The sequence below is a fragment of the Nesoenas mayeri genome, assembly GCF_963082525.1.
Source record: "Nesoenas mayeri genome assembly, chromosome: 1".
Lineage (NCBI taxonomy): Eukaryota > Metazoa > Chordata > Aves > Columbiformes > Columbidae > Nesoenas > Nesoenas mayeri.
Window position 1 is genome coordinate 11673048 of NC_137541.1, and position 17506 is coordinate 11690553.

The following is a 17506-nucleotide window of genomic DNA, read 5'->3' on the forward strand; positions in this document are numbered from 1 at the left end:
TCTGTAAGTGCTGCAGATGGAAAAATACAGTGAAACACAGAGATACACAGAACATGGTAACAACTGTCAGGAGATGGGAAATAAAACTTACATTTAAATGGTTTGAGTATTTTATGCAAGCTGTGAGAGACATATAAAGATGTTCCCTTGTGGCTAACTTTTACTTTAAAGGTAACAGCTGTATAGAATTTCAACATGCATTTTTTATATTCCAAGATTCAGTTTCTTAAATGAATCACTGACGATCTACAGGACCCTGTTACTTTAAACTCAGCAGAACCATTCAAAGTACAATGAATTTTAAGCACTTTGGTAATGTTTCTATTTAAAAGCACTTGTAATGGATTGCAGGTGTATCCAATGTCAGATGCATGCAAATTTTGATGGAGAACGATGAATAAAAATAAGCTATATTGAAAATATTGTTAATCTGCAAATGAAATCTTATATCCAGTCAAAACATAGGTCCACTGAAAATGAATTTCCATAACAATATTCTTATTAAAATTACTATATTTTTCTGGAGACTGTGTTCTTACTGGCTCTTCATCTCCTTGCACTTGACACTGATTGGTAACACACAGACCTTAAGGAGCCTATGTTATTGCTAATTCATAATACAAAGCAATAGAATGCAACAGTGGTTTAGATTATCCCTGCTGTGAGGTAACATATTTATTTTTATAGGGATTTGAGGGAGAACTACTGCCGAAATCCAGATGGATCTGAAGCACCTTGGTGTTTTACCACTGACCCAAACATCCGGATTGGTTATTGCTCCCAGATTCCTAAATGTGGTGTATCAAATGAACAAGGTAACAGAGGGAAAGGCGATAATGCGATTTCAAGTGAATGCTGTACTGTTCCAAATGGCAGATATGCAGGCTTGTAAACTAGAGAATTTGGTCTCAGTACATCTGCATTACACCTGCGTAGTTCCGCTTTGTCTTTATTTGCATATTTGGGATTCATCATGGTGTAAATGAGATTCATTTCTCAGTTCATGTTTCAATTCCAGCAGGGAAAGCTGCAGCAAAGATTTGCTGTTGGATCTGGTTTTTAGACAAGGTGAATTTGCATGCCGTTTCATATTAGCTGGAGATTTGCTACAATTTGAAAGGCCATTTTCCAGATTATTTTCTTGGTTCACAGTATTTTTATAGTTGCATAAGAGGCCACAAAATGTGACTTTTTTTTTTCCATATACCCTCTTGTCTGAAAGGACTTGTGCTGAAAAAAATACATGGGGCATCCCATATAGCCTCTTAGCTTCAATCTGTTACTTCTGCCTGTAAAGTCCATTCTGAGTCTTCAGGCAAATGTTTTTCTCATGAGGCCTTAGTATTACTCTAAGTTGTATTAATGCATCCTGAGAACTAATGTCAATCCTGGAGTAAACTGAGGCTAAGACCTCAGGCATACAACCTTAACTCAGGATGCACTAATTTCTCCATCTTTAAATTTTAGCCATTTCTCTTAAAATTTGAAAGAGTTGGGCTTTCAAGAGTTCTGTCAGAGCGAGGATTAAACTTAGATTTTAATTCTGTGTGTTAGTTTTTTGTTTGTTTGTTTATTTGTTTGTTTTTGTAAAGTATCAATTATCAAAAAGTAAAAATGAATATGAAATTAAATTCTTCATACAAAAAGTTTTTTTAGTAGCGATCATTTCAAACAATTCTCTTGAAAATTCTCAAAAAGGCTTGTGCTAAAAGCTTATGAATTAAACATGACTTTGCTGGAGTGAACATGCAAGTTTTTGAATTACATTAAAATTGAAGTCATGTTGATTTTTTGATTTTGCCAAAGCAGAACTTTAATTTATAATAATATACTGTTGTCAGTATCCAGAATCTACACAAAGATAAGTTATTTCAAACAGGCTAAGAGTGCCTGGTTTTTGAGGAGGGAGGATTAAGGGTGCATTTTATTTTATATTGTATAAAACAGCTCCTGACAACTTTTAGAATATTGTGTGACTCTTCTAAGTCAACCATAAGCTAACTATTTATGAAAGAAATTTGCCCAGTTTATCTAAGTAAGACAAAATCTAAAATGCTACTGTGTCAAGAATGAAGGTCTCAAGCAGGAGATTATGTATCTAAATTTTAAACTTTCTCCACTTTTCTTTCTGATTTTATACAGGTGTCTGATTTTTATTGCATAGTGTTTGCTAGATGTAACCCTTGTCTTTAATTATTTGGATTACTGATGGGAAGGAAGAGTTTCTTTGCAATGTTGCACAGTCACCCTCTGCTTCTTTTTGTCTCAACACTCTTTATTCAGATTGTTATCGTGGCAATGGCAAGAGTTACATGGGGAATATATCCAAGACAAGATTTGGGCTAACTTGCTCCACATGGGACAAGAATATTGAAGACTTACGTAGGTGTGTATATACGAAACAGAAAGAGATGGTTCAGTGAGTCCTGAATAAATACTGCCTCCAGATGGCAGCTCTTTTTCTTTCATCAGTGATTCTAAAATAGCCCCTTATGCCCTGGAGCTTTTAGTATCTTTTAGTTTTCTTTTTTCTTTCTTTTTTTTTTTTTTTTTTTTTTTTAATAATTGTCCTTGGTGTTTAAATATCTTACACAACATAGCTTTGTTCAGGCTAACAACTAATTACAGATTTTGGAATGATTCTTAGCATTTAGTTTACTGGGTTGGTTTACCCCATCTTTGTCCTTGAAAGGTTTATTCCATGAGAGGGTAACAGGACTACAGTAAGAAATGGTTATGTCATCAATCTAATCTCATAGCTCATGCTACTTCAAGCAGGAGGTTGGCCTTGAAACCACTTAAGGTCCTTTGTAACCTGAAATTGAATCATGAGTCTATGATACAGTGACACTGACATCAAATGCCATTAAAGTGACTTGTAATTTATGTTATTTATCATTACTTTGGCTTCATATTCAAGCTGTGGAAATGGCAAGTTTAAGATGGACAGGGAACTGCTGAAGAGGGTCCAGCGTAGGGCAACAAAGATGATGAAGGGAGTGGAGCACCTCCCTTATGAAGAAAGGCTGAGGGAGCTGGGGCTCTTTAGTTTGGAGAAGAGGAGGCTGAGGGGTGACCTTATTAATGTTTATAAATATATAAAGGGTGAGTGCCATGAGGATGGAGCCAGGCTCTTCTCAGTGGCAAACAATGATAGGAAAAGGGGTAATGGGATCAAGCTGGAACACAAGAGGTTCCACTTAAATTTGAGAAAAAACTTCTTCTCAGTGAGGGTGATGGAGCACTGGAATAGGCTGCCCAGGGAGCTTGTGGAGTTTCCTTCACTGGAGACATTCAAAACCCACCTGGACATGTTCCTGTGCGATCTCACCCAGGCGTTCCTGCTCCAGCAGGGGGATTAGACTAGATGATCTTTTGAGGTCCCTTCCAATCCCAAACATACTGTGATACTGTGATACTGTGTGAATCAGCAGTAAATCCAAAGAAGTTCTGAGTTTCCAAGATTTTTTAATCTTGCCAGGATCCTCAGTGTTGTCTCTGCTGGTTCAGAACAGTAGATTAATAAATCTCAGGAGTGCCAATAACAATAACTTCCATGTACTGCACAAAGACAGATATTCATCAAAAATTTTCTATGTATGAGATATTACACACCTTGGTGGGCCAGATGGAAACAGTTTTTCCTTTGTTTCCCCTTAGTTTCTGAAATTAATGTGATTCTGTCTGTATTACTTTTGGTACTTGTTCTTGAGCTAGTGCTCATGACCGCCATGGTCATAGTGCCCAACATAATTGCCATTTCCCTCTGGAATTTGGCTGTCCCTTATTCCTGATGCTGACTTGGTGGTCCGTCGAGTGAAAGTGTGTAATTCAGTAGGTCGGCCTTTGGGGAAGCTGTACTGCAAAAGGTAGACTTCATTGGCACCGTGGAATCACCAACTGGACTATGTGTGGTTTTCCCCACACCTATTCCAGTGTGCTGTCCATGTAAGGGAGGCAGAGGTTAAAGATCATGACTTCTGAAAGCTATGACAAGTCTTCAGTCCGCTGTGATTGAGACAGCTCGAACCTACTGGATACTTGATGCAATTGCATTCATATAATCTTGAGCAGAGATCAGCCTTTCTACTCTCATCCCCACAAATTTTCTGGCTGTGACCTTCTTTGGGGAGTTATCTGTCTCACTTCATTATTTACTCTGGTTATGAGTGTGCCAGAAGGAGAATGCATGGTTGGTTATGAACTAAAAGAGCAGTGCAGCTGTAACTAGAAAACCTGGGTGCTTCTGTCTGTCAAGCCAGACAGTTTTCTCTGCTTCAGATTGTCACCCCCAAATTTCAGCTTTAAAGTGCCTGTGTAGGTTTCTATTCTAGGTGATCTATCACTGCACTTTGAGCCATTCATCCTTCTCCTTGCCTGATGCTTAGTCTTGCTAACTTTCTTGTGTTTGTTTTTCTTTTCCCTAAGATTCAACTTCCTTTGCAAATTCAGTGCTCCCTTGTGCTGTTAATCTGCAGGAAGAAGGTACCTGTGCTGCTAGAGAGTCCTGCAGATTCACTGAGGGCAACATAGATGCTCTTCTAATCAAAGTAATGATCCCTCCTGAGGGTATGCAGGGATTTTAGCTTTAGTGGGAGATCTAGAAACCTCCCAGCTGTCTGGTGAACACAGCGCTTAAAATACTAACCAGAGGAAACTTGGACCCGGATCCAGCAAATATTTGGGTCTCATCTTCCTTTTGATTTTAACCAGCCCTAAACCCTGACCTATAGGCTCCTCAATCAGCTAATATTACAATGTGGAGCAAAACAACATTTAACCTTGGAAAATTTGGGCTATAGTATAAAGCTTTTCAGCACTTTGAATTTTTTTTTCCCTGTAGGCATATACAAATATTCAGAGAACCAGATGTTAGTAAACTGAAGAAAAACTATTGCCGCAATCCAGATGATGATTTTCATGGTCCCTGGTGTTACACAGATGATCCTCTTGTTCCCTGGGATTACTGCCCTATTTCTCGATGTGAGTACTTGGTGTGCCTCAGGCATTGTCAACTGTCCAGTCCCAGTGAAGCCGTGGTGTCACATGCATATCTACACCTTTCTGTCGTCACTTGTGGCAGCAGAAAATGTGTAATTCAATCAAGAATCAACTGTGCATGTCTGAGAAGGAACAGACAGAAGTGCTTGTGCAATATGTGAACAAAGGGTCCTTTTCCTTGACCAGCTTGGAGATTTCAAGGGTTATTTATGCAGCAGGAGCACAAAAGGGCTATTAGAGATGGTCAAACATTTTCCAACAGATCTAGCTATTGAATGAGGGCTGGATGGAGACAGATAATTGTCTAGTGGTCAGAGTGCTGGCTGTGACCTCAAGAAACCCTGGGACAGTTATCTGCTGTGGTACAAGCTTCATAGTCTCTTTGTGTGATCTACATTTATTTGCAAAGTTAAGATAATTCACTATATATGTGCTGAAAGGTGTATGTGCTGTATAGATTAGGTTCTTTTTTTGGATGGTTATGAGATAATTTAACTCCTGGCAAGAATTAGTAATATCACTGCTTCATAGTTACATGTTACAATCTAAATATCTTACATAAACAATTAAAAATCCTTGGGAATTCAGTAATAAATTGCTAAATGGAAAAAGATAGATTTATGCCAAAAATGTGTGATTCACATTTATGTTCAAAACTTTTCTCTTCACTTGTTATTTCTAAATCACCATGCTGTATATCCTGGGAGAATATTTAAATGGCAAATCAGGCTTTTGAATGCATGTCTGTGATCTCTAGAGGTTAAAGATAGTGTTACATTCATTCCCAGCAGCAATCTGCTGCATTTCCTCAAAGTCTGAATTGCAGCATCTCTAAGAGGTGATATTTGAAGTCTCAGGTGATATTTTGCCATCTATGTGAAGAGTAAACAAGCTCTGCAAAAGGTTATTTGTGTTGATGTGGAGAAAGAAAAACAGCTGAAGAAATATAAATATTATTCACTCACTCTGAGTTAATGATCTGGATCAGTGAAATGCTAAGGAAATATTCAGAGCAAACATTTGTAGGGTATATGACAATGGTGAGTATTATTTCAGGAATCAACCTTCAGATCTGTAATATGTCTGTTTTATGGCTATAACTTGTGTGGACTAGTATTAAATTACTATCATCTCACTCAGGTACTGATAACTGGCTGTATCAGCACAGAAAAAATGTTGGCAGTTTCTAAGTGTGCTTACTTGGTGCCTTTAACTAGTCTCTTCAAATTGCACTGTATATACATATTTGTATGTATACATATGTACGTACACATATACATTTGCACACACATACACATATGCATGTATGTATACATACACATTAAAATTTAACTATGTATATAGCTGTGTCGTGGTTTAACCCAAGCTAGCAATACAACCATCATAGCTGCTCGCTCACCCTCTCTGCCACCCCCTCCAACAGGAGAATCAAAGCAGAAGAGAGAAATCTGGATCAAGAAAAACACAGTTTAATAAAATAACAAAATATTAATACACTACTAGTAAATATATATATAATAGAAATAAAAGATACTCAAGGCAATTCCTCATGAACACACTGAGCAGCTAGTTCTAGGAAACAGCACCTGGTTCCCAGCCGAACACAGAGAGAGAAAAGAAGGGAAAAAGGCAGAAAGGCTCAGAGGCCTCTGCAAAATGGCAAAGGGCTGAACTAAACATTTCGCATCAAAAAAATTCCCCTAGCTGTGCCCCAGAGGGAGAGCAGAAGAGGAGAAAGGGAGAGAGAAACTGGAAGCGCTCAGTCTTAAATCTGGAGCATGACACTAATGGGAATGAATACTCTTATTGATCAGTCTGAATGTCAATCAAGCTCTGCCCCATCCATGCCCACCTTCCTCAATGCCTCTCACCTGTGGGTAGAGTGCTCAGAGTGTTCTTGGCTCTCAGACCAGAGCAATTAAAAACATTAACTCTCTGCTGGGGTGTACCACCTTCTTCTCAAACTAAGTCCAAATAATGAGCGTGCTAGCTATGAAAAAGACAGGCTTCTGACTGCATGAAGGAAATTAACCCATTTTCATTCAAACTGGCACAAACTGTATACCTTAATATGTACATATTTGCATAATCATGGAAATCTGGCTGGATGAGACTGTTTAAATTTTGTCTGTTTTCAGTAGCTACACCTACATTTCTAGCTCATAACACTGGGTCCCTCCGCAGACAGCATTGAAGGCACAAATTTTGAAACAAGTTTAAACAACCTTGTTTTAACTGTATTTTGACTTGGACTAGATGAAAGAACCGAACCATATTTTGGGGAACATGTTTCAATAAGAATAAGTTTTCGATGATAGCAATATAAAAGAACTTTTGAAGTTTCAAATATTTTTAAGGAAATTAGAAGTTTTCATTAGATGTTATTTGGACTGAATCACATGCCTTCTATAGTTCCTAAAGGCTTATAGAAAAGTCATAACATTGTTTTTCAGTGCTTGCTTGTTTGAATAAAATCCGTAATTTGAACATAATAGATAGCCTGATATATTCAGGATTCAACCAAAAATAAAAATGCTTGAAACGCCTGTTGCAAAAAGTTCAATTCTTACATGAATATTTTGGAATTAAATTTTGCCTTCTTGTTAATTTGTACCAAATTGTGCTTTTGTAGAGTATTAAAGAATCATTGAAGTTTAAAACTTTGAGAAGTATTGCAATTAACAATATGCCATTTGTTCTTTACTTTTATTCAATTTTTAATTTTGTATTATGGATATCTTATGTGTCTGTCTAGGTGAAGGTGATACAACTCCTACTACAACTAGCTTGGATGGTAAGTAAGTTTGTAGATTCACTGTGCAGTGCATGTGTTACATCCTCTAAGATAAACCATTTCTTTCTGATTGAGAAACAAGAGAAAGATCAGATAAAAATACAAAAAAAAAAAATAAAATTGTATAGCTATGGAAAAATTGCTACTAGAAGAGGAAAATGTATCATACCTTTATTATAATCCTTTATCTATTCTTACAGTCCTGTCTTGTCAGTGATGAGATGTGGTGATGGTTTTCAATTATTGCTTTATAACTATATAAATCTCCTCAATAAACATATTTAAATATATATATTTTATATTTCCTATGAATATTTATATGGACTGATCCAGCTTCGCTGAAGTAGTTTTGATGCTCTAGAAATGTATATCATTAGTGTAGGAAAGTTAATCCGTAATGAATATTGACCTTCTTGTGGTCCTTATGTGCAACTGTACAGGTTTCCTACCGCTGTTTTTAGTAAAATGTGATCTCTGGACCTGCTTTCAGATACTGCCATTCCTTGTGCCTCAACAAAACATTTGAGAGTTGTAAATGGAATCCCAACACAAACTAACGAAGGATGGGTGGTTAGTTTGACATACAGGTAACTATCACTTTGATTAGAAAGACATCTACTAGGATATTCGGTTTTGAACTTTAGAATATGTTGACCATAATAACAATACTTCTAGATTGTACTTAAATCCTATAAAAACAGATAATCTGCATTCCTGGAACATCTGGTGATTCCCTACTATTCACTCTGTCAGTGAAATATCTATATGTTAATTATCAGTAGCTCACACACATGACCTTGTAAAGTATTCATAGTGTTCTGCTCTTTTGATTAGATATTGCAGGCCAGTACATAACGTTGGCTTAGTATCCAGCATTAAACTATTTCAGAAACTGTTACTGAAAAACTTGAGTTTCATATCAATATTTTCACTTTAAGAACAGTGTATTTAGTTGTGAAGTGTTGGATTCAGGATTTATACCTGTGTCAAATTTAGCTTTCTGCTCATATCATTGCATGCAACTGAGATTTATTTTGTATTACAAAGATAATTAGGAGCTATAAGGAAAAAAAATTTCGTTCTGTAAAACAAGACTGTAACATGTACAACTGGAAATGTGTATTGCATTATGGCAGATTTTACTTTGCTACTATGTAAAAGCCAGAACACAGAATTACTGTTTCCTACACTCATTACTCTTGTTCATAACTCATCAGCTGGAAGTGTGAATCATTAATGTATAACAGGAGTTATATCTCATGCATCAGCCTTGTATCTTCTATCATAAATAATAATAATAATAATAATAATAATAATAATAATAATAATAATAATAATAATAATAATAAAGGTAAAAAAAATAAAATCTTTTAAAATTATTTTGTCTGCTGATACAGACTAAATAACAGATCAATTCTATCAGCTTATGATTCGTCATCTCTTTCAAAGCTGTGTTGTAAAATAGGTCTTAAATGAATAATTGGAATAAAAGAAAATATAAAATCGCTTTGTTTCATTGCTAGAGAAATTCTAGGGGTCCTTCCTGCCCTTCATAATATTTGCATCACATGAGCTCCATCCAGAACTAGACCTTTCTGGAAGTATAGCAGATGGTGCAGAAAGACATTTCTAGAGGAACATCAGTCTATTCCTAGACTAAATAACCAGAACCACTCTCTGGAAAAGTTTATCTTTCCTCTATTTTTTAAGCAGCTTTAGTCTTTTAAGAAATTTTAGATGGGTAGGGCGAATTACATCTGGCTGCCTAAAATTCAAATAGCTAATGTTAAGGTAGTTGAACCTGGCTTTTGTGCTATGCAACAAAATTCCACTAAGCAGATGAGTGATTAAATGATCGCAGATTCTCTTGTGGAAAAAGGATTCCTGGAATACTCCAGCAGCAAAATATATTTTTAAGTATTACATGTGGACATAAAAATGTAGTTTTATTTTGTGTTGTTACCAAGGAAGCAAATAGAATGTTGTTTGAAACAAAATCATCATGAGTTCATGACTTTCTGCCAAAAATTATCTGTACACCTCAAAATGGAATACCCATGTCTAAATGGTAAAGGCCTAATAATACACAGAAATTTGTATTCACATTGGCAACTCAGGTCCACCTCTAAATGTTAAATTAATCAATTATATATTTTCTTATATATTTGATCTGGGTTCTGTTATCAGCTATATTTATATATATTTGGATTAATTTTGTCTGTTTTATGGAATAGTTCTGGATTTGTGCTGCATTTAAATAAGAAGTTTAACCTTCCTATGTGTACCAGTCAATCTTCTAAAGCAGATGATGAAATCTTATAAATTTCTTTTAATAATTAATGTTGGAAATAGAATATGCCAGAACACATTCATACTCCTGATTGTGACATTTTTATAATAAAACTGTTCAGGATCTATATTTTAAAAATAATCCAGCCTTTTGGACATGATATTTTGTCCCTCAATCAAAATACAATTAAAAAAAAAATAAAAAGGAGGCAAGCATCTGTGTTATTCTGCTGTCTTTGAATTCCATATAGTCTGGGTTTCTTCCAGCAGTTCTTTGCAAAGCTTCGAACATTTGTGTGATTTGAATTTATAAATTGTGAGATTTTAAGCTTTTCCTAAATTGCTGACAATTCTGATTCACTTTTCAAAGGACTGCAGAAAATGTGATTTTGAAGGAAAGAAGGAAACTAATTAATCTGCATTCCACACTTGTCTTTATTTTTGAAAGAACTGTCATGTTTAATTGCTTTAATTTTACTTGATATATTATGCTGCAGGTTTTCTATAATCACATGTAGGATGTCATACACTGCAGATTGTTTCCAACTGAAGTATGTGAGGACAGAAATCTCATAGGCAATCTCATGGTAATCAAATAAGAACTATCCATCTTGAGGTCAATGCTTTGATACCTACATGAATAATGAGCAATTGCTGTTTACATCTGGTGGCAGTTTGGGGACTTAAATGTTTCAGTCTAGTTCCTATTACAATGCATTAGTGTTTCCACCTGGTTTATACATATTGGAGTAAATCTCTGCAAAGTCATGGTACTATAAGTTTGGAAACTGAGGGCAAAGGGACAGAGACATATACAGACATATTTTCACAGACTGTCAGCTATTTTTCACCAGCAAAAATATGTTGGGAACGAAACTACTTTTCAAAGTTTTTGGCTGTGTAGAAACTAACGCAATCACTTTTTCTATTTTTCTTTTTTTCCCCCAGGAATAAGCATATCTGCGGAGGTACTTTGATAAAGGAAGAGTGGGTCCTAACAGCAAGGCAGTGTTTCCCTTCTCGGTACAGTAGTCTCAGTAGTCTGTAGCTTTGCAATATTGAAATCCACGTATTTTCAGTAACTTATCAGCACAGCAATTCCTCAACTTAAATGTAGAATTTTTCCCTTCTGTTTGGCTTCAACACTGTTTTTCTGATGTAAAAGTCCTGTGGGACCTTGGTACATTCTGTTATTGTTGTTGTTAATCTAGAAGACCTCTGGCTATTTTATATGGAAGTATAAATATGTTTTCCAAGTGTAATGCTTAGACAATTGCCTCTTTATGAAAATAATCTCATGCTCCTGCTTAACTGGACCAAAAAAAAATAGAAAAATTGGGTAAATCTCCAAAAGTTCAAAGGTTCATACTGTCCAAGGATCTAAATGGCTGGATACTATTAGGAAACAAAAATTAGATCTTAGTCACAGTAAGAGATAAAACTGTGTAGTGGCTTCAGACCAAAAAACTTACATCTGAGCATGTTGATTTTGGAATAACAGTTGGCAGCAAAAAGCTATTTCTGGTCAAGAGTATTAGTTAAGATCCTCTGGCATAATCATATTAAGCAGAGTTTATTGAGTTATTTTATTATACACTCAGCAAAAATCATAACCAACTTTGCCTCCTTTAGGTACAAAGATCTGAAAGACTACAAAGCCTGGCTTGGAGTTCATAATATCAAAGGAAAAGGAGAGGACAAGCATAGACAAGTTCTGAATATCTCCCAGTTGGTATATGGCCCTGCAGGGTCAGATTTGGTCTTACTGAAACTTAGCAGGTTAGTAGTTATTATTGCCAATTCCAGGTTTTTCAACTGATGAATGAGATTCTTCCTAAATAAGATTTGCAAATTCAGTTCTCCACCATATCTGATACTGCATATGATGTCTCCATGGGGCGAACTTTCAATTTAAGAAATTTTATTTGATATGCGCAGAAATGCAGGTTCACCTACTTTAATCACAAAACAGATGTTACTTCTGAATAATCGTGCTTACTTTTTTTAAATTTGATAATCAAGTTTTGGGTTGCAGGGAGTTTTTGGGTCTTGTTTGTTTGTTTGTGATGTCTGTGTGCGCTTGTTTCTTTTGTTTTAAACAACACATTTAATAGTTTTAATTTACAGAATAAGCACCAGATTGTAACTGAGATCCTTGTGTATATATGAACTTTCAAACTTCCTCCATATTAGTGAAAATATATATTCAAATGAAATGCCATCATTACTTATTTTTAAGATGAAAATCCAAGTTAAATGACACAAAAGTGGTGACAGCATTTCAAAAAATCTTTTGACAGTTAACAGCTGTAGCACAAAAAATGGGTAGAAGAAACAGTAAGTAGAAGAATCCATCATATTGTTCAACGACGGAAAAAAGGCAAAGAATTGACAAAGTTTTTAATTTTTGTATTCTGTAATAGATTTAATGTCAATTCAAAAACACATTTTAAAAGTTTTAAGTAAAATCCATTATATCTAGTATTTATTTTCTCTTTTCAGACCTGCCATATTGACAAATTTTGTAGAAATAATCCGATTGCCCATTTCTGGATGCACCATTCCAGAGAGGACCAGTTGCAGTGTTTATGGATGGGGATACACTGGATGTAAGAAACTATTTTTAAAAACTAAATGAATACGTTGACATCTTACTTCCTCTTGTCATTATAGGTGAGGCTGCGGGTATTGCCTGATGCCACGCTTGTCCAATAGTTTTTCTGTTCTAATGCAGTTTCATTTTTTTTCTAATTTTGTGAATCTTTGAGCATTTTCTCTAAGATCATTCCGTATGAGATATGTTCTACTAGTCCATTCTTTTGTTTGTTTGTTTCAGTTACAGGCAAAATGATTCAAACATTTCAAAGACTGAACTAGAGAAAAATATTGTTCTACATATTAAAAAAAAGACTGTCAGTATTTTTTTTGCAGAGTTCTAACCCTCTTTTGAAAAATTCTGATTCATCTACTTGAGCAGTCTTTGCATGTCAACTAGAAAAACTAATATAGAATCATGTAATCAGAGACATAAATAACAAATAGAAAGACTGTGAACTATGGATGCACAGGCAGCCCCACGTCTGGCATTTCATAGCTTTTGAATACTTGAACTTTGCAGCCTTACTAATGTTTGTTAAACACATTTTTTTTGTGTGAAGTGAATACAAATATGTGGGTAAACAGACCTTTATTTAGTCTGGTAAATACTATATCTGGCTAATTAGGTGTCAGTGATAAAGTTAATAGCTGCCAGTTGACAATAATTACTCCAAAAATTACTGTGCTCAAGTGTTGTTTTGCCACAGACCCTGAGTAAGCAGCAACAACATACACTGTCCTGGAAGCAGAGCAGAAACTAGACTGTAACTTTGAGGTTCTCTTCCTTGTAACCATTACTCTGCATTTCTTTGTGGGCGGCAAGTAATCCACACCAGCCCTCTCCCAGATGACCGCCTTTGATGTTCCCAGCATGGCCATATTTACCATCCTCTGGGGGCCAGGGAAGCCGGGCTGGAGCACGGTGCAGCAGCACAGGAACTCTGAGCTTAAGAGAACTGATAAGGAATTTGCAATGTTATGGAGTTATGTAACATAGTAAATACATAACATCTGTCATCCAAGGACTCTGTACTGTATTTTGTGCACTGCTTATTAGAATCCTCACAGAGTCCCGGTCAGGGAAGGAAGAAGTGTTACATCGATTTTTTTTTCAAGAAAGCAGGATAATAAGTCAGTGAAGGGCAAGCTTGGCATTTTCTTTTGATGGCTGTGCAGAGAACAGACAGGTCCAGGCCCTTTATTTATCTTCGCAGCTTGTACAGACTTGTCTTTCGACATGTAGAACAAGAGTAAGCTCCATGGGGCTCCTGCTTCCTGACCTTCAACACTGATGAATGGAGATTGCACAAAGCTGCGGCTCTGCCCTTGCAGGCACAAAGTCATTCAGCGTAGCTGAGCCAGCACAGAAGGAGAAAATCTCCTCTCTGTTACAGTATTTTTCAAGTCACACATCCTTCCCTAGGCCATGGCAGGCACTATTACACATTAACTTGTGTTTAAGGCAGGGAGCAAAACCCTTGCTTTGCTGATGGGAATGACAACATTCTCAGGCTCACTTTTTCTGATTTCTGTGGTTGACAGCGCAAGCTGATGGTGACCTGTAGGGTAAACCTGGTTACCTAACCCTTTCTTCTAATACAGCAAAGATTCTCAAAATATTCTCAGAGAATTAAACCAAATAAATTTATTTAAAATGTCATTTGTAGCAAATATAAGAAATCCAAATGACAAATGCATAATAACAGCAAGAATGGACAAAAAAACGTGAGTATTGGAGAAAAAAGACAATAACTGAAGTCACATGAATAAGTTTATCCAGACTGCACCTTCTTCCCCATCCCCCCAAATAGCTTAAAATTTTCATTCTTTTTTGATCCTAGTAGTTAACTATGATGGCCTTCTCCGAGTAGCAAACCTGTTTATTTTGGGAAATGAGAAGTGCAACCAATATCTGAAAGGGAAGATCACTGTGAATGAGTCAGAGATCTGTGCTGTGGCTGAAACCGTCGGTGCTGGGCCTTGTGAGGTAAATATTACATTTTCTAATACATTCTTAGGAGCCATCAGCCTGGCTATTTCTTTCCTAGAAATAATTTATTTGAGTTTTTTATACTTATTTTCTTCGCATTAAATTTGTACACACACACACACACACTAATAATAATAATAATAATAATAATAATCCTTTGCATTGGAAAACAATTTGTGTTTCTAGTAATCTGTTTTCTGCCAGAGTGCAGGAAGAGGTTCCTTTGCTTCAATTTCAGTGTTCCACCACACTGGTGATGGATTTACATAAATGTTAAATACATTCATATGAATAAGCACCTTGTTACGCTGAGATAAACCTGAATTCTCTATAATACGGGCTGAAGCGCACTATGTGCCAGCAACAGCAGTATATTTTGGTTGAGTAGAAAGCAAGGCTGGAGCAAATTTAACTACTTAGTCAGGTGTGGACTTGCATGAAAAATACTAAAAAATCACTGCACAATAGAGTCAATAAAGTTACAAAGGAAGGAGAAAGATCCAAATATGTGCTGAGGTTCAGTACTAGTCAGAAGGCTGGAGCATTTGGTGTCCCTAGTGAAGACTGAGCAACACATTAATGAGGACAGGGGAACTGCTTCAGTGAAAGTACAGTTTGATACAGTCATTTTGCTGGGGACTAGTTTTGATGATAGAGAAAAGACACCTGAGGAGAAATGTTGTAAATCATTTAGTACAGGAAGATATAATTTTTTGTGTGGAAAATCTTCCTGATGAGAAGATGTCTAGAAGGAGGGCAGTCATGAGTATTTGGTATCTGGACTGAATGCATTTAATATCTAGAAAAAGGCAGATGGTTTCTTAATACTGGTGTTAACTAAGCAGTGAAATTTTCCCTGTCCAAGAGTACTACCAAACATCGGGCTGAGGCCTCTTCCATTTATTAATATTCCACAGGATCATTTTGTTATTATAAAATATTTTCTTCAAAATAAAATATTTAATCATAACTGAGCTCTTAGACATGTCAAGGCTCATAAATGAAACATCTGCATGGAAGTCTGCTGGGGATCCTGCACATTTTTTTTTTCTCTGCAAGAAGAAATGGACTGAATTAATATTAGCAATCAGTCTTAATCACTGCATGGTTTCCTGCTCCCTGAGTTCCCCTTTGAAACTACTTTCCTCAGCAGAGAACAGGCAGAGAAACAAAATCAGATTGGCAGGTGAAACTCCACTCCTGAAGTGTTTTATGATCCACTCTGATAGTTCTGACATAGTTCATCGTTCATGTGGGAACTAATCTGCAGTCAGTCAGGAAAAAAAAAAACACCAAAACAAACCAACAAACCAATTAAAGGTCAAGCATTGTTGTTTCTCTGGTGATCCAGAGAGAGTACAATGCTAATTGTCAGCTTTTATGTTTTGAAATGACGTCTCACTCTCCGATATGAATACTCACTCCCTAGATTTGCAGCTGGTTTGCTGGGTTCAGTACATGTTTTGCCTGGGTAAAAACTACATCTGTGTTCAAATTCTGTCTATGTTAAAGGCCCAAATCTATGTGACTATATCTAAATTAATGTTTCAATCTAATTTAAACTGGGTTTATTTTAGTGCTAAATAAGACCTCAGTCTGAGTTGGCTGTACTCCAAATGTTTACTGAATGCATGGACTGGTGCATAGATGTCTAATTCACTTAAAATTGTGAAAAAGAGTATTTTAACAAGTTATGTCTCAAAATTCTGTCTACAAAATATTACCTTTTATTATGTTTGGGATTCCTCCCCTACCCTGGCCTCTTAATACACATAGATTCTCACCCTAGGGCCTTGCAAGATGATTGACTGACAGAGGATATTAACCTGGCTCTGTCAGTAGTGTCTGATGCAAAGCCTGTTATTACAACAAAGATGATTATCAGTCAAGTCACTTTCTGCTCCTATCATGTATATGCACGTAAACAAATATTATGCTTGCGGGTAGCTGAAAGAGGAGAGTAAGATATAGTAGTCTGAAGTCACTAGAATAATGTATAAAAATGGATCAGAAGATTTAATTTGCATGGGATGCAATCAAAGGTTAAAGACCAACCTTGGCATTGGTTCACATATATTCTGGTTGTGAAAAAGATATAGGAAGTTGGGTTTTGTCCTGTGGCAAGAATAGCTTTATTGCCTATTCATTGAGCTAAGTAATGCCCAAAAGAAACCAGTCAGTAGGAAACAAGTAGGACTTGTGTCTTAAAGCATTTTGACAAGTGACATTCTTTATGTTTACTTTTTCCTAGCGAGATTATGGTGGTCCCTTGGTTTGTGAACAAAACAGGCTGAAGATAGTAGTTGGTGTCATTGTTCCCGGTCGTGGATGTGCAATTCGAAATCGCCCTGGGATTTTTGTTCGGGTCTCATATTACTCCCGCTGGATACACAAGATCATGATGACGTACAGAAAACCCTGAAAAACTCAACAACTTCTATTCAAAGAAAGATTTTGGACAACATGGAATTAACGTGTAATGTAAAAATCAACAGTTTTTTAACTACTTGATAGTCAAGTTTGTTGAGCTTCTTTTAATATTTATGAGTGTTTTTGGTGTTTTTGTCTATCAGTGTTTTATAAATGTTGGAGTGACTTACAATATATGCAAGTATGGTGACATATCTCCTGAAGATACTTGAATGGGTAAACAATTTTGCAAGGATATTATTACTGGATGATAAATGGGTTTTTTTGTAGAAATAGATCATATGACCTCTTTTATGCTGCTCTTCAGATTATTTTAGAAGGAGAAAAAAGATGTAGTTTTATTTAACATACCTTATCTTTCTATGAACCATATATTTCTCTTTGTATATGACAAAAGACCTTCT

At 36.1% G+C, this 17506-nt stretch overlaps 1 protein-coding gene across 1 annotated transcript in view; it reads left to right on the forward strand.

Moving 5' to 3' along the window:
- HGF (hepatocyte growth factor) overlaps positions 1–17094 on the forward strand; it is a gene marked incomplete at both ends in the record, with an annotated part of 59393 nt that extends 42299 nt beyond the window's left edge. The window contains 10 exons of the mRNA XM_080344116.1: positions 688–815; positions 2284–2386; positions 4844–4983; positions 7757–7795; positions 8286–8382; positions 11033–11107; positions 11717–11863; positions 12587–12693; positions 14524–14669; positions 16924–17094. Coding sequence (XP_080200242.1) covers positions 688–815; positions 2284–2386; positions 4844–4983; positions 7757–7795; positions 8286–8382; positions 11033–11107; positions 11717–11863; positions 12587–12693; positions 14524–14669; positions 16924–17094 — 1153 coding nt within the window. The remainder of the gene's footprint in view (positions 1–687; positions 816–2283; positions 2387–4843; positions 4984–7756; positions 7796–8285; positions 8383–11032; positions 11108–11716; positions 11864–12586; positions 12694–14523; positions 14670–16923) is intronic.
- Positions 17095–17506: the final 412 nt, after the last annotated feature.